The sequence below is a fragment of the Neophocaena asiaeorientalis genome, unplaced genomic scaffold (genome assembly GCF_003031525.2).
Source record: "Neophocaena asiaeorientalis asiaeorientalis breed wild unplaced genomic scaffold, Neophocaena_asiaeorientalis_V1.1 scaffold40, whole genome shotgun sequence".
NCBI classification, from domain to species: Eukaryota; Metazoa; Chordata; class Mammalia; order Artiodactyla; family Phocoenidae; genus Neophocaena; species Neophocaena asiaeorientalis.
The window spans coordinates 11,086,665-11,107,728 of record NW_020185335.1 but is presented as its reverse complement, the minus strand read 5'-3'; the positions used below and the strand labels follow the sequence as shown (position 1 = coordinate 11,107,728).

Here is a 21,064-nt window from a genome sequence, read left to right as displayed (position 1 = left end):
AGTTTGTATTTGGATAGTTTAATTTTTATTTCCTTGATGCATGAAGTTGAGCATCTCTTCATAAGTTTATTGGCATTTGTATATCCTCTGTTGTGAATACCTGTTCAAGTCCCTTAGCCATTCCTCTTTGAGTGGTGCCTTTTGCATATAGATTGTAGGATTCCTTTATAATATAAATACCTCCTACTTTGTGGGTTACCTTTTTACATTCTTGATGGTATAATCTGATGAACTGAAGTTCTTAATTTTAATATAATATATCATTTTTTCCCTTTTGTCGCTAGTACTTTTGTGTCCTGTTTAAAAAAACTTTGCCTATGCCAAGGACATCAATATGTTCTAATATGTTTTTCTCTAAAAGATGTATTATTTTACCTTCCACATTTTGACCTGTAACATATTTAGAATTGGTTATTATATATGGTATAAGAGAGGGGTCAGGATAATTCTTTTCATATGTGTGAAACCCAGCACTATTTATTGAAAAGACCATGCTTTCTCATCTGCACTACCATGTTGTCCTTGTCATAATCAGGGACTGTATATGTGTGGATCTGTTTCTGAACTCCCTATTCTATTTCATTGGCCATTTTTTTCTATCTTTGAGCAAACACCACACAGTTTGAATTATTATAGTTTTCTTTTTTTAAAAAAATTGTTTATTTATTCATTATTTTTGGCTGTGTTGGGTCTCTGTTTTTGCATGCGGGCTTTCTCTAGTTGCAGCAACCGGGGGCTGCTCTTTGTTGCGGTGCACGGGCTTCTCATTGCAGTGGCTTCTCTTGTTGCAGAGCATGGGCTCTAGGCGTGTGGACTTCAGTAGTTGTGGTGCATGGCCTTAGTTGCTCCGCACCATGCGGGATCTTCCCGGACCAGGGCTAGAACCCGTGTCCCCTGCACTGGCAGGCATATTCTTAACCACTGCAGCACCAGGGAAGTCCCTGAATTATTACAGTTTTCTAATAGGTCTGGATATATGGTAGTGTCAGTCTTCCAACTTATTCTTCAAGATTTCCTTGGCTATTTTTAGCCCCTTGTATTTCCATATGAATTTTATAATCTGTTTCTTCCCCTTCTTCTCAAAACAAAAACCTGGGATATTGCTTGGGATTGCATTGAATCCTTTAGGCCCATTTGGAGAGAACTGACATTTTAATAGCATTGAGTCTCCTAATCCATGGATATGGTATAGGTCTCTATTTACACAGGATTAAAAACTCTTAGTAGTGTTTTGTAGTTTTCAATATAGTCTTTGTGCTGTGTCCTCACGTGGTGAAGGAAGTCTCTGGGATCTCTTCTATAAGGGAATTAATCCCGTTCATGAAGGCTTCTATCCCCATGGACCTCCCAAAGGCCCTACCTCCAAATACCAGCACACTGGGGATTAGATTTCAACATGTGAATTTTGGGGGAGACACAAACATTCAGTCTATAGCATCAGCCATCCCATCCTCCAATCCCTCATACCTTCAAAACCTGGCAAATGTCTTAAAGAGAGAATGGCTGTGTGTTTAAGGTAAGTTTGCTTGCTTTGTTAGGTCTTTGTTTCAGTGGGACCCCAGGAGATATTATTCTGCCCTTTAAAAGGCATTTATTTATAACCATGTGCTTAAGAGCCCTCAGGTTTTCACTCTGTCACACCAGCCACATGACCGTTACAAGTGTTTCTCATTTCTTTCTTTCCATCCTGGGCCCTGCCTGGGTTAGGCCTGATCCTCACCCAGAATCTAAAACAGCCCCAGAGAGAAAAAAATGGCTGGTGGCCCTACACTCTTTTTAGAATGGTTCTTTCTTCTTTCCTATTTTAGTTTTTAGTTGAGTTAGGCTTCATTGCTTCTGCAGCTCTCTGATGCCTTTACAATTAAGACTTTTGTAATGTATCCAGATTTTTCTAGCTTTTGCAGTGGGGACATTGGTCTACTACAACCTACAATAAAGTTCCCACGGCCATATATTTTATTGACATGTTTTGGCATAAATTCCTGAGTTGACTCCTTGCTTGGAGAAAATCAATTTATTTTGCTTTAGTTTCCCTCGTGTTGTATGACAATAATTCCTTATTCTTTCATTCCATCAAATACATTGAATTTCTATAAAATTAATAAACTCAAATGCTTACTTTGTATAACACTGAGCCATCAGTTAGTACTATTAACTTTGATCTAACAGCACTTACTGTTGGTTTTTCCTGGTTAACCATAATATCTAGAGATACGTTTTCAGTGAGTGACAAAAACGAGTCTTTAAACAAAAGTTACTCTGATTTATGAGGTCTTTGAAAATTTATTCTCTTTGCGCTAAGTCTTTTGGGCCTTATTCAAGACTATCATCTCTAATGATGATTCTATATAGTAATGCCAACTTGTTTTTTATTCATCATTCCATCTTCAGGGACATTTCTATCCTTTGGAAACATCTGTGACATCAGATTTGGATTTCCTTGTCTGATATTAGTATTAACAGAGTTAGATAAGAAATAGATTTCAAACTGCATTATTTCTTGAGGACCATTCTTGGCTGTATTCTTTCCTGTCTATAACCCCATTGGGGTGGGACTGACATTTACTGAACATTTAATATTGCTTTTGATGGAGAGTGTAGAGGGCACAGCACTTCATTTTCTCGCTACAACCTCGTAAGTAGAAATTATCTTCCTCATTTTGTAGAAGTATTATAGAAACTGAGCCTCAGAATCTATCAGCAGCTTGCCCTGTCACACCTGGAGAGAAGACTCCTGTTTCCGGCAAAAATTAAAGTGTATTTCATTTCTAGTTTTTTGGATGAATAATTGCATAAAATATTTTATAAGGCAATGGTAACTAAACTATTTGCTGGGTTTCAAACTTCCTTCATGTGTTCTTAGCTGAGAATTTTCTCTACAAGTACAGATACTTTTCCGTAGTAGAGAACTCTGAAATCATTACTTTAGCTGATCTATAACTGATACTTTTTGTTTGAAAAGCATTTTAAAATTCTTGGCTTTTTGTCCTCCACTGTTGATGCCCTTAGCACTCCTGTCTAGACCTACTCCTTCCACAAAACGTATCTGTTCTGATGGCGACAATCTCTTGCATTGTGACTCCCTGAGTAAAACCTCCTGGCCTCTATTTCAGGCCCACGTTGCAGTGTCTCATGGGATCATCTCAACATCCACCCCATAAGGAAAACATGGGAACAATCCTTTGAAACCAGTTCCATTTCTATTAATGGACTAGATTTCTCACTAGAAATGTTCGTATTGCCATTCTCTCTTTCATATTGAGTATGGGTTGTTTTCAAAGCCTTGTTTTTTCCATCCAAATGTTTTCTAGATTCATCCTTTCTAGTTTGTTTCTGTTGCCAACAGGCATACCTTGACCCCTTCAACTAAGATACCTGCTATGTCTTACAATGTTTCCCAGCTCCAGACTCACTCCACCCAAACGACTTCCACTGCTTCTCTTACCTTGATTTCTGCACAGCTTTCTAATGCCTCCTTGCCTCATGTCTCATCATGATCTGATTGATTTTCTACACTGCCACAGGGGTTATCCTTCTAAAGTACAGCGTTTATTCTCGAGGAGTTTGATAACCAAATCAAACTCCTTGGCATAGCATATGGAGCGTTTCATGATCTATTTTATGACCTATTCCACATATACATGAGTGCCTGTTCTAAGTCAGGCACTGTGATAAGAGCTGGGCATTCCACACAAGACCTAGTAACCTTATCTCTGTAAATATGGAGCCTCCAGTAATGCCGACCAATGTTTAAGTGTCTCACATAACCACCTTCTTTCAGGCTTCTAGTAGAATGCCTTCCCTTTTCTCAACCTATCCTTCATCACTCGGTTTAGAGATCCCCTCAACCAAGAAGCTCCCCGTGACCACCTCTGAGGCTGGATGAGGGGCTCCTCTGGGCTTAGTTCCAGTAGGACAGCTGTGACAGTGTATTGCCACCTTCTGTTTGCTAGCCTAACTTGCCAAGTAACTCGTCAGCTCACTGAGCACAAGGACAATGTATTATTCATCTTTGAGTCTCCAGGACCAAGCACAGTGTCTGGTCCAGCTCTCTGTTGATGAATGTCCATGTGCTATTTCATCATGTCAGTTTCCTCCTCAAGAACTTATGGGATCCTTTGGGTGCCTGCTCTATCAGATGACTTGCCCAGATTTTGAGATGTCTTGAAGATATGACTTTCCGGTATACATCCAAATAGGTTTCTACATATGTACTCACAGTGGATGTAACCCTTCTCTTTCCTTTTCTTACCTCCCATGCCACACTCCCTTTTAATTTTGACTCCTCTGCTCTATGCCCTCAGATACCCTGACCTCCTGACCCTGCCATTTATCCAAATCCTGTCTTTCAAGGCCAGACTCAAAGGTTGACTTTACTGTGAAACCCACTCTGCCTACTGGGTGCCACACTGATCACTCACTTCTTAGACACGTGTTCTCCTACTTGGTTTTGTGTAAGTACCCAGCCTCTAAGAATTCTTAGTTCACCCGTTATTGGGTAATGAAGGCACATATAAAGAACCCTATAAAAATATTCATTTTGATATATATATAGGACTCAAAACCGAATCTTCAGCTATGAACAGCTGACTTTTAGGAATTACAGGGAGAGCAAAACTTCTTGTGTGATTGACACAGTAGACATCTTAGCTTAACATACCCAGAAACCGACTCTGATTCCCCCCATCTCAGCCAATGGCAAATCCTGTTAGCTCTGTGTCCGAAATACATAGAGTATCTCCAGAATCTGATCTCTTCTCATCCCCTACTCTATTACCGGTCCAAGCCACCATCCTTCCTAGGTTGCCCTCAGTCTCCTAAGAGGTGTCCCTACTTCTGTCCTTGTCTCCTATATCTGATCTCAACAGAGCAGAATGATCACGGCACTTTGAACTGTACTCAGAACTTGGCTATGGTAACCCATTTCAACATAAAGTAGAAGCCAAGGGTTGTACAGAGGCCCACGTGACCCTACATGATCTGCATCCCCATCCCCTTCATGTACCACTGCCCTCTCTGCTCCAGCCCCCAGCCTCCTTGCTCTTCCCTTAGATTGCTTCAGGGGCCCCATCCCCACTTTCTTCATGTTTTTGCTCAATGTCACTTCCTCAGTGAGCCTCTCACGGCTGTCTGGTTCAAACTGTAGCATCCTTTCATTTGCTATCTTTTTCCTGTTTCATACATCAATAGTATACTTTCTTTTTTTTATGAATAGTATGTATTTTACTCAATTTCCTTCCGTTCTCCGTGACTGTGTCAGCTGCACGAGGACAGTGATTTTTGTTTGTTCACGACTGTATCCCCAGTGTCTGGAACAGAGTCTGAGTTGTGGATACTGCATTATTAGCTTTTGAACGAACAGCAATTGTTCCACGCTTATGAAGCTACCAGCTGAGGGGACCTGATGTCTTTCCATGGTGCGTATCATAAAAGGAAAAAAGCTGAGGGAACAATTCAGTTGTCAGGGTCGGTGATGTCCTCTGGGACTTCCTTTCAACTTGCATTAGGTAAAAAAACCCTCCTTGTAGATGACAACATGACACCAAGATGAAGGACATCAAAGTGGCTTCCTAGCCTTGGCGCCTACTTGAGACGGAGCACAGTGAGCTCACTGCTCTGACCCTTAACTAGACAAAGACTCAGGAATTCCAGGACTTGGGGATTTTACTGACTCACGTGTGTTTACACATTTGCTTTCCCTGCCCCCCACCCACATTTAATTCTTCCCAAGCACACCTTTAAGTATATCAGAAGAAATGTAAAAATATATTTAAAACTGAAAAGTATTCACTTATTGGCATTTAAAAAATTACTCACCACTGTCGATTGCTAGGAAGAGGGCAGTGTACACGCTGTTATGGACGAATGGGGACTCGCGGTCCAGCACAGCAGTGGTGTCAACAGTCCCGTTGATGGGGTTGATATTCAGCCAGCCTGCTGGGTCCTTGTAAACAGAATACCTGAAAAAAAAAAATCCCCAAATGACGTCAGATTACATTCAAAATAGATTCAAGAAATGTTCAAGGAGTACTGGGCACAAGCTCCCAGGGTAGCTGCCAGATAATTCTTAATACAAATCCACAAACATCATTATAGCACAGTTGTTCATTCAGAAAGTAATGACCGACCATTAATTAACTCTGGGCCTTTTCTGTTTTAAATATTTTGTACATGCACCTCCTTTATTCCTCATGACAAGCCTGGGAGGAAGGAGCTCTTATCTGCCCAGCTCTCATAGAGGCAGAGTTCATAGCCTGTCTCCTGAGTCCAAGCCCAGCTTTTTTTTTTTTTTTTCTTCTGCTTTTACATCTTGGATGTATCTGGTATGCAGACTAGGCAGGAGAAGTACTGTCATGAAGGTACAGGCAAGGCACATGGACGCTTGGAGGAAGAAGTAATTATCTCTGATGGAGGGCAACCCTGGGGTCCTCACAGAGGATGCAGTATCTGAACTAAGACAGAAGGAATGGGGGGATATTGTCAGAGGATGAGAGGACAGACACGTCAGGAAAAGAGAAGAGTATGAATCAACATATGGAACAGAGATATCACTAAAAATGTAAGTTCCTCAAGAGCAAGGATATCTGTTCACTGTCATGACCCCAGCTCCTAGAACATTACTTAGCACATATACAACACTCAATAGATAGTTGCTGAGTGAATGTTTTTGAGAGTCCAGCTGCCGATGCAGGGGACACGGGTTCGTGCCCTGGTCCGGGAAGATCCCACATGCCGCGGAGTGGCTGGGCCCGTGAGCCATGGCCGCTGAGCCTGCGCGTCCGGAGCCTGTGCTCCACAACGGGAGAGGCCACAACAGTGAGAGGCCCGCGTACCGCAAAAAAACATAAAAAACAAACCAAAACAAAAATCAGGTCAGGGGGCTTCCCTGGTGGTGCAGTGGTTGAGAATCTGCCTGCCGATGCAGGGGACCCGGGTTGGAGCCCTGGTCTGGGAGGATCCCACATGCCACGGAGCAACTAGGCCCATGCGCCACAACTACTGAGCCTGCACGTCTGGAGCCTGTGCTCCGCAACAAGAGAGGCTGCGATAGTGAGAGGCCCGCGCACCGCGATGAAGAGTGGCCCCCGCTTGCCACAACTAGAGAAAGCCCTCGTACAGAAACGAAGACGCAACACAGCCATAAATAAATAAATAAATGAGGCAGAAGGAAATAACTGCCCTTAAAAAAAAAAAAATAATAATCAGGTCTCCATCGCTGTCCTATTTAATTGCATTTTTGCTGGGCCCTTTGTTTCCCTCTATTAGTTGATGTATTTTGTTTGGTGCCTCTTCCAATCGGAGACCTTAGGGAGGTCTGCCCGTGCCACAGATCTCCTTGATGCCCATCTTCCTGTATCTCCTCAGAACCACAGCCACGGAGAGAGGAGGACGGGGTCATTCCATTTACTGAGAATTCCCAAGTGCCCAGTGCTGGGTTTCACCATGCCCACGCCCTCCAAACTAAGAGCTGCATGGAAGCCCCTGGAAGTAGGTGTGATCCTCCCCAACCCTGGAGCTTTTTACCCGAGAGGGGAAAACAGCTCAACACCTATCAACCGACCTGCCCTTCCAACCTCCTGGCCTATGAGCCCTTGTGTCAAATCAGCCCTTTGGACCGACTGGCCAGGCACTCTGTAAGTTTCTGCATTTTCAAAGGTGTCTTTTAAATAAACCTTTAGTGCAAAAATACTGGCGTGCAAGATATTTTCTGTGTTTCTGGGCCTGAAAAATGCATATGCCTTATTAAATTGGCATTTCCAGGCAATTTATCTGTAATGTGAACTTTGCTTGTTACAGGGGAAGAAAAATCAAATTAAAAACAAGACTCATTTCAGTCTGTATGCAGCTTCACAGGAGCTGCTCGCGTGCTCGCCAAGGCTCGACCTCTTCCAGGTGTCAGCGTCGAAAGACACAGGGCAGGCTGATTAGCAGATCAGAGCAGTGGGGAGGCGGGGAGGGGGGCACCTAACCACGGTCCTGCTCTGCTTCCCTCCTGGGAAGCGGGTTTACTGTCCGCAGGGCCCTGGCAGAGCAGGGAAGGAAGCTCCCAGGCCAGAGGCCCGGGCCTGGTATTGACCTGGAAGGACTTCCAAGCCAGGGGCCCAGCTCTCATGGGGGGAAACCATCAGAAATATCCCGTGTGATGGCATGGATTATAGGGAGGGTTGGTATTTTTAGACCAACATATGAGCCTAAGCGCAGCTCATTCTCAAAGCGGAGTCAGTAAGGATGGGAAAGATTATGAGAGCCTGGAAAATGAAAAGAAGAAAGGGGAAATACAGAGTGATTTTCTATTCCTACTGAAGGAAGCAAACAACCCTGTAAAACCACAGGGAAGAAAGGAAACAGCAGGTGTATAATCAGCTCCTCACTTAATTCCCCCTATGTTAGAAGAAATATCTGCTTGGGTGACTCAAATCAACCATTTTATTTAAAAACAGAACTAGAAAGAATTCCCAGCAGAAGGAAATACAATGTTTTGAAATAGCTCATGTAGCTATGGCTCTGAGTACAAAGGAAAGGGCATATTTCAAATCTCCTGACAAAACATACACAAGAGACTGAGGGACCAGTGGATTCCAGAATCCCAGCTCAGTTACACAGCACAGGCCATCACAGCATCTGTAGAAATCTGGGGGACAGCGTTCTCTCCCGCTCCTGGGGAACCAGAGCCAAGGAAGCAGTCTTGCTAACAGGAAGGGCTTCTCAGGGACGGAGAGATGCCACAACCAGCAGACGTGGACAGAAGAGCTGCCCAGATCCCTACCGTGACAACAAGCAATGCACAACCACACCTAAGGAGCTCACTTTCCACCCTTCAGTGGACAAAGGCACGTTTGGTGTGAGTCCATTATCTCTGCTCTGCCACAGGAAGTAGGAGGTGAGATCACTAGGGATTATCTTTTGCTTGGACCACTCCAGTACACCTGATTCTTGCTTCCATTCTACTTGCTACAGTCAATTCTTCAAAGAGCAGCCAACTGAAAATTGACCATTTTCAGTGTATATCTCATATGATGTAAGTTCCTGCTCAGAATCCTCCAGTAACTTCCCTCTGGGCACAGAATAAAATCCAAACTCCTGACCATGTCCCCAAGGCTTTGCCTAACTCTCCACCCACCTTTCATCTACCTCATTTGACTGTGTCTCTGGTACCTAGAAGAGTGCCTGGCACACACTGAGTAGCTACTCAGTTGTTGGATGAATGAATGAATGAATGAATGAATGAATGAACAAGCCTTCTTCAACATGCTTTGACAGATCCAGATCCTGGGTGATCCAGAATTCTAAAGGAATTTTGTCCCGAGGTGCCCCATGGACAGACCTCTCAAAGAGGCTACTAGGCAGGGAGCAAAATAGCTGACTTTCATAAGGAAAGCAGGAGTCCAGCACAAACCATATTTTTTGGCACAAAGCCTGAGTTCAGGCACAGTGAGCCCTCCTCCCAGGTAGGGTGCTGGGAACCCGCCAGAAATCCAACCTTCCAGGCATCAGCCAAGGGCCAACCTTGCCAGCAGGACTTTCTGGGGACAGCAGTTTCAGGCTCTTCTCTGCATGTTCCATGATCAGAACAAGGAGACTGATGGATCAAAAGAAATTCTACTTCTGGGCTTCCCTGGTGGCGCAGTGGTTGAGAGTCCGCCTGCCGATGCAGGGAATGCAGGTTCGTGCCCCGGTCTGGAAGGATCCCGCGTGCTGCGGAGCGGCTGGGCCCATGAGCCATGGCCGCTGGGCTTGCGCGTCTGGAGCCTGTCCTGCGCAACAGGGGGGGCCACAGCGGTGAGAGGCCCGCGTACCGCATAAAAAAAAGAAAAGAAAAAGAAAAAAAAAAGCAAAAGAAATTCTACTTCTTTTTAGAAATCATTTAATTCCTGGTTCTCCTAAAACCATGTTAATTCTAGAGACCACATATCCAAACCCTTGAGGACACCAGAAATCATGAGGGAACATGTTCTGTAGGTGAGGTGATGGCTGGCTTCCACCCTCTCACGTATACCCGATGACACGCAGATTAGGTCTTTTGTGTTTATTGCAGAAAACTCAGGCAACATAGACAAGCAAAAAGAAGAAAATTAAAAGCACCCTCATCTACCTCCAGAAATAAGCATTACTAAAATTTGGTCTAGAGGCCAGACTATGTACAGATACACACATGAACACGTGCATGTTTTTAAAGTGACCATGCTGTTTACTCTCTCATTTTGAATAACTATTTGCTGGGTGTCTCGTGTGCCAGGTGCCGAGTGTGGTGCTGGGTGGGGCAGCAGTGGATTTCCTGTTTTGTTGGAACTTACACTCTGGCAGGCAGAGAGGATGTTAATTAGTAATTTACATTAGTTATTTAATTACACTGGTGATGACTGCGGCCAAGGCAGTTTCCCTCACATAACACATCATGTTTTTCTATTTTTCAGTATTTGCTTTCTGTTGTATAGAACTGGAAACACACATTCATTGATCACCGAGGAGGTGCCACACGATGTGTGTATGTTATTACATATCACCGCCCCATCAGCCTGGAAGGTAGATACTATTACCCCATTCTACAGATGAGGAAACAAAGGCTCAGACCAGGCCAGTAGCTTTTAAGTGGCAGAGCTGTGGTTCCAATACAGATTCTCTGTCTCCTGAACGTAGTCTGCATTTTTGTTTGCCTTGAGAATAGACTGTGAGGGTTGGTAATTTTTCTATTCCATTAGCTCTCCACATCTGGCTTGTATCAGGGTTACCAGGTTGCTGAGTATGATGGGGCCTTTCTGCTTTTACCAAGTTCCCCAGGTGGTTCTGGTTTACTAAAGCTTGAGATCTACCACTCAACCCACAATGATTAAACTCGGAAAGGAAACCCTAGGACTGTGTCCTGTGGATGGGTTTTATTTAGGGGGTTAACTCAGGAACATGGCATTGGAAACTACACAAGAGTAACATTTCCTAAAAAATAAAAAAATACCCAAACTATTAAGCTGATATAATACTCTTTTAAAATCCTATTTCTGTTTATAAAATTTCATACACCCTTGAGAAAGGTTTAATATAATACAGCACATGTGTGTGAATTTAATATCTTCATCCCTAGAAAGTCTCAAATAATATTGTCTTAAACTGTTCTTTTGTTGGAAGGTTCATATTGACAACTCCTAAGTCAAATTAGAGACTTAACCACTGGGACAAACTACTCAGTTATGGTGGAGACATCACTGGTAACTGAGGTCTGGGAATCATTTGTTCTAAAAGACAGTCATTCTTAGTCACCACCTGCTCTCACTAGTGGGAGAGAAAGGGGCGGGGCCCCAGCCAGCGGGATACCGACCTTGCTCAAGATTACTGTGAATCTTCTGAGGCTGCAGAAGACACTGTCGACCCCCGACCTGCTCCTCCGTGCGTGAGCCCTGTGTGCACGGAGCGCTCCCTGCCAAGCAGAGGGGCACTGACATTTCCCGGCCACCAGCTACTTGCCGGGACCATGCTTGTCATCTCCAAATACCGGCTCACCACCTGTTCCAGGCAAGGCAGGTCTGCTGCTCACCTCTCCCAGCAAAGGTCACGCCTGCTCTCTTGTTTGAGGCCATTAATCCTTTGTTATAATTTGCTGCCAGTGTCCTTACAAAGGTGCTGATAGGACCTTCTGTGACATGGTTTTGGGACCGGGCTCTTTCTAGTTTGAGCTTCATCCCCATTCTGCAAGCTTATTTCCGAAGATGATTTATGAAGTCTCCCACCCTGCCTTCGAAACCTACGTGAATGCAGCAGTTATTAAAAAAAGAAGCAAAGTCCCCACAGCCCTGGTTATAAATGTCTTGTAGGGTGCCCTCATTATTGACTCAGGCCAAAATGATCACAAAGAAATACGGAGAAATCTAGCAAGACAGATTCAATGCGTAAAGTCACAAATTTAACAATGTCAGAAAATCTGGGAAACTGGGACCCTGATACAGTAACTACATATGTGGCTCTTTTCAGTAACAGGCTGAGACTTCAGATTTCTGAAATCCAAGAACACATTTGTCAACTCTAGACAAGAACGTCAGTTGATATCTTCAGTTGTTGGTGAAAATATTAAACAGATGCTTTAAAAATGCAACTACAAATTGTTTTTCATGATTAATGATCATTATCATTATTATTAATTATTATTTTTTGCGGTACGCGGGCCTCTCACTGTTGTGGCCTCTCCCGTTGCGGAGCACAGGCTCTGGATGCGCAGGCTCAGCGGCCATGGCTCACGGGCCCAGCCGCTCCGCGGCATGTGGGATCTTCCCGGACCGGGGCACGAACCCGCAGTCCCCTGCAGCGGCAGGCGGACTCTCAACCACTGTGCCACCAGGGAAGCCCCCATTATTATTAATTTTGCTGTTAATGATCAGGCCTGGCTCCTCCTCTGTGCACTGTCAGGGTCAGGGTTAAATTTCCCACACCTGTGTATCCGTGCTGGGTGGCTTTCCCCAAGCACTAGAAACTGCACTTGGAAGGGAACAGGATGACCTGGAATTCGGTACTATTTGCTAAAATGTAAGCTTTCCTCCGTGGGAGGATATTCACCGTTTGTTCACTTATTAGCTGATTCCATGAACAGTCATCTGGCTTTCACTGTGTTCCTGGGTCCGAGAAGGCAAACAAGAACAAGCCAGCGAGGATGGCTCATCATTTGAATATTCCACTGACCATGTCAGGAATGAACTTCTGGCCACGTCTGTCATGGTCTCTAACATCCCTTCCCTCTTTACCCTGGTCGGCACACTTACGAGTCAGCCTCTCAGAGACTAGAACCATCCAAATACATGCCAACCAGCACAGAGCACAATGTCCATCTCACAGAAGATGAGGGGTTCCAGGAAGAGGCTGAAAGCAATGCTGGACTAAGTAAACCGCAGACAATGAGGAAGCAGCAGAGAGAAATCAGTCACCAGACAGAAGAAGAGAAAGGAGATTGCGTTTATCAGGGCCTCAAAAAAGAGTGTTTTGCAGCATTTATTTGCAAATTCATGTTCTGGGTAAAGAGGCTAAAAATTTGAGTGAGAGGTACTTGCACGGCTGCTGGCAAATGTATAAGGACAGAAAAAGCATACATTTTTTAGCAGACAGGTGCTTATTAAAAATTTATAGTAGGGTTAATTGATGAGACCAAAGTAACTCAAAAACTTAACATGAGGTCCTTTAAAAAATTATCATAGAGCTCTACGTGGGCTGATTTTATTATGATGTGACTTAAATACTTACATATGGACGTCATTCTTGTGCAACTGTAAAACCAAAACCAATTTACAAAAACACAGAGCCAATGAAATTTAAATTAACATCATAAAAACAAGTGGTTTGCCCAGGATTAGGTGACGCCCTCTGGCAAGGGGACGAACCGCTGGCATGGCTTGGAAGGACACCTCTTCGTAAACGTGCCAAGCAGAGCGTGAAGTGTAGCGTGTGCTGTCATGCGTGTTGTTGGAAAAACTATGTCAAAGCAAGACAATCCTTGGTTCACACATGTTCACTCCGAGAACAGCTTATGGCTGGGGTTAAAACAAACTAAGAAACAAATTGATTTTCATCATTTATTGTTCCAAAATAAGGTCTCAGTCAAATCTTTTTTTGGTTGGAGATGGATTTTGGTCCCCACTTTAAATCAGTTCATCTTCGGTGGTCCTTTTCTCTCCCCGTCTTCTCTAGATAAGGGCTGCTGGTGGTCCCTGCTCTTGAAGGATCACGAACTGGAGGACTTGAGCTGGATGAAGGCTGTGGAGGCAGGACTTTGGGGGTGCTGACCCCACGCTGAGACGTGCCCTAGGAAATTACTCCAGGCCCACGCGCCTCCACCTAGGACCGTTGAGGACAAAAAACATCCTCAGGAAGAAAACAACTCGTGCTGAGCCTAACTCTAGAGCAGCGGCCATCTCTTCCCGGAAAATCTTAACATGTATAAACAGCGAAAACTAAAGGCACCGCTCTCGACGTCAGCCTCCACTTTGCCCTCAAACAAAGGTCCTTCTGTTTTTTGTGTGTTTCTAATATGATGACAGGATTCTGCTGTCTTATCAGGCTTCTTAAAAGGAGACTTTCGCTTTCCTATCCCACCAGGCCATATTTAGGCTGTGCGATGGGGTCCAGTTCTCAGTGGCCACTCATGGGCCCATCCTTAACGTCCCCAGGGCACAGGGAAGGTCCACGTTCCTCAGGTCTAATTATGTAAGCATTGCAGTCAAGGTTCACCCATAGCCCAGCCCTCACGCCCCCAGGGATCACTGTCATGCCCCCAAGGAAGCAAAGGGGGCCCTGCTGGCCCTGGGCCAGCCTCTGTCCCGCAAGCCCATCTGCTGGGGTAGAGTCAGGCCAGGGTGGAAGGTGGGCCTGGGCCTAGGACCCTTGGGTGGTGATTGGAGGCAGGGTTTCCAGTGTGTAAGGGTCTTCCAGAAGGCCAACACTCAAGCGAAGACGGGGACAGAGCACCCTAGACGCTCACTTTGGGAGATCTGAGGTGACCAACGTGAGACAAAACAGCCTCTCTTTGTCTGATTTCCAGGACAGAGGTTGGCTTTCTTCCTCACCCTGCAGGCATGTAGCTCAGCGTCCTGTGGCTTGTGAGGCCATCCCTCATCCATGATTGCCCAACTTTACTAACACTTATTAGAAGGCTGAAAAGCAAAATAAACTAGTTTCGGCATTTCAGAGTTTGGGATGGATACAGCCCCCGGCAGCGTGTGGCCCAGGTCTGGGGCCTCTCTGCCCAGGGCTGTACAGCTTGCAGGTCAAGTTCAGCTTCTGTCCACTAAAGGCGATGGCGTGGTGGTGTCTGGGCCAGGTGCTGTTTCCCATGGTGGGTTGTCTTGAAGAAACGTGCTCATTGGGAGGGCAAACCAGGATGTCAGAAGACCAGCACAGGAAAGTTAGTCAAACCCCCTGCATTCGTTCTCAGAGTTTATTTTTATTGGGTGATTAACTGACAGGCCATGGCCGTTGCTCAACCCCTGAGCCTTTGAGCTCAGCTCAGACCAAGCTGGGCAGAGGTATCGGTGCTTTCGAGAAGTCGATGAGTGAGGCTGCCGCAGAGACCACAGTGGGACAGATGGATGGCTGAGCCCGGCTTTATGCCTTGAAGGTCGGTGAGCACGGCCTGGCCAGCTGCCACGGAGGAGGTACTCATGGGCGGGTGCTTGGCTTAGCGGACAGACCTCCTCCCTCCACTGCAGTCCAGGTGGTGAGCGATTGCAGACACTGCTTCTTATAGAGGCTGGGCTGTGGGGAAAGCCACATGGTTCTTGCTTCATACGGAGAGACCTCGCCTGGAGCGCGTTTCCACTGACCTTGGCATGGCCCATGGTCTAGCTGAGTTATCCCCCAAGCAGGTGATTCCGCTGGCTCCCCTGTGGGAAGGAGCTGGCAGGCATCTCCCACCACGGAGCCCTGGGCCACACATGCCCAGCCCTGGGCACTGATGTCCTACATTCGCTCCATGCATATTTTTGGAAGACATGTTAGGAGCCCAGAGCTCTGCTAGGGACGGGGGAGGCTGCCGTGAACAAGGCGGGAAGCTCCCCGCCCCCTGAAGACATGTTAGGAGCCCAGAGCTCTGCTAGGGACGGGGGAGGCTGCCGTGAACAAGGCGGGAAGCTCCCCGCCCCCTGAAGACATGTTAGGAGCCCAGAGCTCTGCTAGGGACGGGGGAGGCTGCCGTGAACAAGGCGGGAAGCTCCCCGCCCCCTGAAGACATGTTAGGAGCCCAGAGCTCTGCTAGGGACGGGGGAGGCTGCCGTGAACAAGGCGGGAAGCTCCCCGCCCCCTGATGCAGACCTCTGCCGAGGGCATTCATCGCCAGACACTGCCCTTTGCACATGAGGTGGTGACTGCACATGATGGGCAGCAGCTGTCTCCCTCTCTTCCCAAGCCCAGTGACTTGTCACACGTCTGGTCCATCGCAGGTCTTCGTCAAGGACGGGTGAGCGCATGGGCAAAATGCCAGGCAAACGGGAGGACAAGCTATGGAATTCCGAGGAGTCAACGTCCCAGGATTTGCAGGGTGTGTGAGGACGGCCGTGTGCCTGGTCCACGCGGTATGCGGTGGGTAAGTGGCCCTGGTGCGGTCAGGTGTGCGGAGCCACAGAGCTTCTGACAAGGGCGACAATGCATCCTGGGCCTCTGAGCCTTCCGCTGCCCGAGGACGCCAGCTGTTTCCTCATTCTTGCCTCCCCACCATCCACGATTCCTGCTCCCCACACCTGAGGCCCCCAGCCCTCCACCCTCCCAGCCTGCTTTTTAGCTGCTGGTTTCTGCCGGGAATTCTCTCCCCAGCTTTCTGCTTGGCTGGCTCAGTATCATTCTTCAGACCTCAGTTCAAATGTCACCTCCTTCCTACCCAGCCCATCTAAGGGGCCTCTCCCATCGACTCCCCATCCCTTCAGGCTGTTTGCTTTCCCACTGGCATGTGCTGTACCCTGCAGTCAGCCTGGTAACGTGGCTATGTATTGATTTACTTGTTCACTGCCCGTCTCCCCACTAGAATGTAAGTTCTACAAGAGGACAAAGGCTTGTTCACAGCTGTCCTCAGGGCCTAGTTAGGGCCCAGCTCGTGGTGCAAGTTTAGCAAGTGTTTGCTGAATAAATAAATAAGCCAGTATGGTTGCATGGAGGCAGAATACAAGAAGAGTAGTCAGCCCATCCGAAACATTTACTTTGAGCCTTGTTGTTTTATATCAAAAGTAGTATTTACAATGGACATTCCTCAACGGTCCACGGCAGCATTTAAAATCTCCCAGGACCCTCTGGGATGGTCCACACGAGAGATTTTTACTCATTTTACATGTTTCTTGTCTGAACTCTAGAAAAGGAAAACTTATGCTTTCTGGATGAATCAAACTCTTCTAAACTGACTTCCCAGAAGACTCAAAAAGAACCCAGGTAATTCTTTGCACCTGTCTTGATTGCTTGGTTGTTTAAAAAGAACATCCATATGCTTTTTGTGTCTTGAACTTTTCATCTAATTGTGATTAAAAGAACATCTCAGTTTAGCCAAGAAGGAAGAGTTGTCTCCAACGTCTCCAGTTCCTAAAACAACACTCCTAGAAGGAAATAGGTGAAAATCCCTTAAAACTCTCTATATTCTTTGATCTAGAAATTCCTTTGCTAATAATTTAGCCTAAAGAAATAGTAACGGAGCAACTTCTAAAATTTGGGAATGCTGGGTTAATAAAATCAAAGCTTCCCCTCCTTTGCAGGACTTCTCAGAGACTTGAAAATGTAGATTCACACTGTGAATATCCGAGAAAGAGCCTCAGAACACAGCATTACTCAAACTTATTTGGCAGAGTTATTTAGCTACAAGAATGTTTCTTCCATCACTGTTCATTATAGAAAAATTAAAGAAATACCAGGTAACTGTCTATCAAAAGTGATTAGTTACCCAGATAATGAAACACCATGCAGATATTAAAAGGCATGATAGGGCTTCCCTGGTGGCACAGTGGTTAAGAATCCGCCTGCCAATGCAGGAGACACGGGTTCGAGCCCTGGTCCAGGAAGATCCCACATGCCACGGAGCAACTAAGCCCGTGAGCCACAACTACTGAGCCTGCGTGCTACAACTACTGAAGCCTGTGCGCCTAGAGCCCGTGCTCCACAACAAGAGAAGCCACTGCAACGAGAAGCCTGCGCACCGCAACGAAGAGTAGTTTCTACTCGCCGCAACTAGAGAAAGCCCCTGCACAGCAGCAAAGACCCAACACAGCCAAAAATAAATTAAAAAAATTAAAAAAAAAAAAAGGCATGATAGGACTTCCCTGGTGGTGCAGTGATTAAGAATCTGGCTGCCAATGCAGGGTACATGGGTTTGAGCCCTGGTCTGGGAAGATCCCCATGCCACAGAGTAACTAAGCCCATGCACCACAGCTACTGAACCTGTGCTCTAGAGCCCACGAGCCACGACTACTGAGCCCACGTGCCACAACTACTGAAGCCTGCACGCCTAGAGCCCGTGCTCTAGGCGTGCAATGAGAAGCCACTGCAATGAGAAGCAGCCCTAGCAAACTGGTACAATACTATATACATATTAGGTTGAATCATAAAGTTGCCATTTTATTGGTCAAAACCCATCAAATATCAGCCGTTTCATATGGCCCAATCTAATCACAAGTGTACATACAATAAAAATGACATGTCATAATTGTGCGTTTTCTGCTACCAGACAAGAGTTCTTTGAGGTCCAGGAGACATGTCTTATTTATCTTTGCTTTCTCTTCTCCCCAGGCATCCACTGGCATTTGGTAAACATTGGTGACTGATGAGTAAATTACCAAGATGAGCATTTTGAATTCCCGTTCCAATAGAAGGCTTAATACGGCTCATATCAAGGCTAGTTCTCTCATTAAAAAGAATTACCGTGCACTTCTTGGCAGGAGCTACTGAACTGTTTGCCAAGACCTTTTCTTCTCACTTCATAGGAATACAAATTAAATGTGTCTTTACAACACACACACACACATACTCACACACAGCCCAGTGTCATCCAACCCTTCTTGAGTCACACCACTCACACACACAGGCTTGTGGCATCAGACGGCAAGAGCGGGCATCTTCTCCCCAGGCTCCTGGGTGGGCACCAAGGACTTGAAGCCCAAGGTCAAGGATGGGCTGGGAGGCAGAAAGTGAGTGGTATGTGGTCCCAGCACCCCCCGGTGTCCTGATCCCTCTCTTCACGCACCATTTCCACTCCTGCCTGTCCAGACCACAGCCCAGGGCATCTGAGTGTATGATGCTGGGCTCTTACTCCTGGGAGGAGCTGGGGCTCTGGGTGTAGTCACATTTCTAAAAGCTTCTGCTATGCAAGAGAAAAAGAAAAGCGCCTTCCCTTCAAATGCATGAGTCAAAATTGACACAAAATAAACTAAACCCTTGAATCGCAAAAAAATGGCCAAATTAGCAGATGCAGGGAAAGGCTGCCATCTCCTGAAACCATGTGGTTTACTCTCTGGCTCTCCCATTGTGGACCTTTGAGCCAGGCTGTCGGCTGGTCCCTTCAAGAAATCTGTCATCCCCAAACCTGGCCAGTCCTTGGGTCTCACGTCCCTAACACATGGTCTCTTGGAAAGCTATTCCAAGCCTTCTTCAACCTTTGAATGTAATTTTGTCTTTCAGGGCCTCTACTGTCAATTTACTAACATTCTTGGCTTTTAAATCTCCTAATTGACATTTTATTGTGCAAAACTGAATATATTTCCTTCTCAAGATGGCAAGGTTGGAAGTTGCCTCCTTGAGCGCCCACCACTAAGATGGTGGTCCGTGGGGGAGATGGGTAGGTTTGCGATATGCAAGTAGAAGAAAATGGTAGCATCTAGGTGATGGGTGAATGAGTGCTCGCTGTAAAACTCTTCCGACATTTTGCGCGTTTGAAACTTTTTTAAAGTTGAGGGAAAAAAAGGATGAATGTGTCTCTTTTGGGGACAGTAAGCACCTTCTGTTCCCACATTCATGTCTTTCTACAAAGAGACCATGAACCTTCAGGAGGTCACACACTGTATGACTGCATTCATCTGAAACCTCCAGGCTAGGCAAACCCATAGAAACCGAAAATAGATTAGCAGGAGATTAGCGGTTGTCTATAGCAGAGGACAGGTGGAATGGAGGTGATGGCTAAAGAGAATAGATTTTTTCTGGGGTAATGAAAATGTTCTAAAATTGATAGCTGTGATGGCTGCGCAACTCCGTGAATATACTAAAAACCATTGAAACGTATATTTTAAATGGGTAGATTGTGGGGTATGTGAATTATGTCTCAATAAAGCTGTTATTTATTTATTTATGTTTGGCTGCGTTGGGTCTTCGTTGCTGCATGCGCGCTCTCTCTAGTTGCGGCGAGCGGGGGCTACTCTTTGTTGCGGTGCGTGGGCTTCTCATTCCGGGGGCTTCTCTTGTTGTGGGGCAAGGGCTCTAGGCACGTGGGCTTCAGTAGTTGTGACACGTAGGCTCAGTAGTTGTGGCTCGTGGGCTCTAGAGCGCAGGCTCAGTAGTTGTGGTGCACAGGCTTAGTTGCTCCGCCGCATGTCGGATCTTCCTGGACCAGGGCTCAAACCCGTGTCTCCTGCACTGGCAGGCAGATTCTTAACCCCTGCATCACCAGGGAAGTCCCAAAGCTGTTAGATACAAGAAAAATACCTTCAAGGAAGTGAGCTCTCCATGGTTTCCAAGATGATTAAAGCACAGCAAAACAAGACAAAAACCAAACACCCTTCACGGGATGCTCTTCAGAATACTCTACTAATGAATTGCAGGAAGCCAAAAAACGACAGGGGTGTTTTGATTTTCTTTCATTTTTGCCTGCTTGACATATGCTCGGTCAAACGAAGAACTCTCTGAGTCTCATCTACAGGATCTTTATTCTTCCTTGTAATGACTGCAGCAGAATGGGCCATGGTCACTAGTTGCCTGGTGAATGAATGACTGACGAATGAGGGAGCAAGCACCCTGCTCTCGCCTTGGCCGTTCCTATCAATTCACGTCACTGTCTTTGAATAGATATTTCACTTATCCTTAATCATGAAGGTTACAGCTGTTTCTTCATGGTATCAAGGATTCTTGTTTCTCCCAAACCCAAGCAGGAGTCCTCGTCTTGTCACCAATTTGGCCTGATGACATTACTGCCACACTTGAGCCTTGGTTTCCCATCTATAGGACAAAGGGGCAGGTTCACCGATGGTCTGTAAGGTTCTTTCTAACGCTAGGAAATTATGACAGTCTTTACCCAAACAATAGTTATGCATGGTTGAGTAAAAAGTTATAAAATTATTCCTGGTGGGTAGCTTCAAACTGAAGTCCTGGGAGTTTCTTCTACATGATGAGTGACATTTTACAATATAGTGTAAATGCAGAGAGTGGAAAGTCAGTCATTAAAGGTGAGAAAAATAAACAGCTGGCAAAGAATGCCTGTATAAATTGCTCTCTCTGACTTCAGGGGGATAATTTTTTTAAAGTAAGACCACGAGAAGTAGATTTATGTCCCCAGATCCAATGCAAATGCAGGATCTGTACAATAACCATTTATCAGGTCCCGTAGAGCTGATTTATGGCCCAGCGGCCCTACTTTGTA

The 21,064-nt window shown here is 45.8% G+C and overlaps 1 protein-coding gene and 1 long non-coding RNA gene across 2 annotated transcripts in view; one reads left to right on the top strand and one right to left on the bottom strand.

Annotated features, from left to right (window-relative positions):
* Window positions 1-21,064, bottom strand: part of CDH13 (cadherin 13) — a 991,194-nt gene that overhangs the window by 25,333 nt on the left and 944,797 nt on the right. Inside the window, exon 11 of the mRNA XM_024735819.1 lies at window positions 5,818-5,960. Within this exon, the coding sequence (XP_024591587.1) occupies window positions 5,818-5,960 (143 nt within the window). The remainder of the gene's footprint in view (window positions 1-5,817; window positions 5,961-21,064) is intronic.
* LOC112393533 (uncharacterized) lies at window positions 15,231-19,754 on the top strand. The gene is made up of 4 exons (XR_003001937.1): window positions 15,231-15,335; window positions 15,909-16,051; window positions 16,809-16,884; window positions 18,229-19,754. It is a non-coding gene; the product is annotated as an uncharacterized LOC112393533 (long non-coding RNA).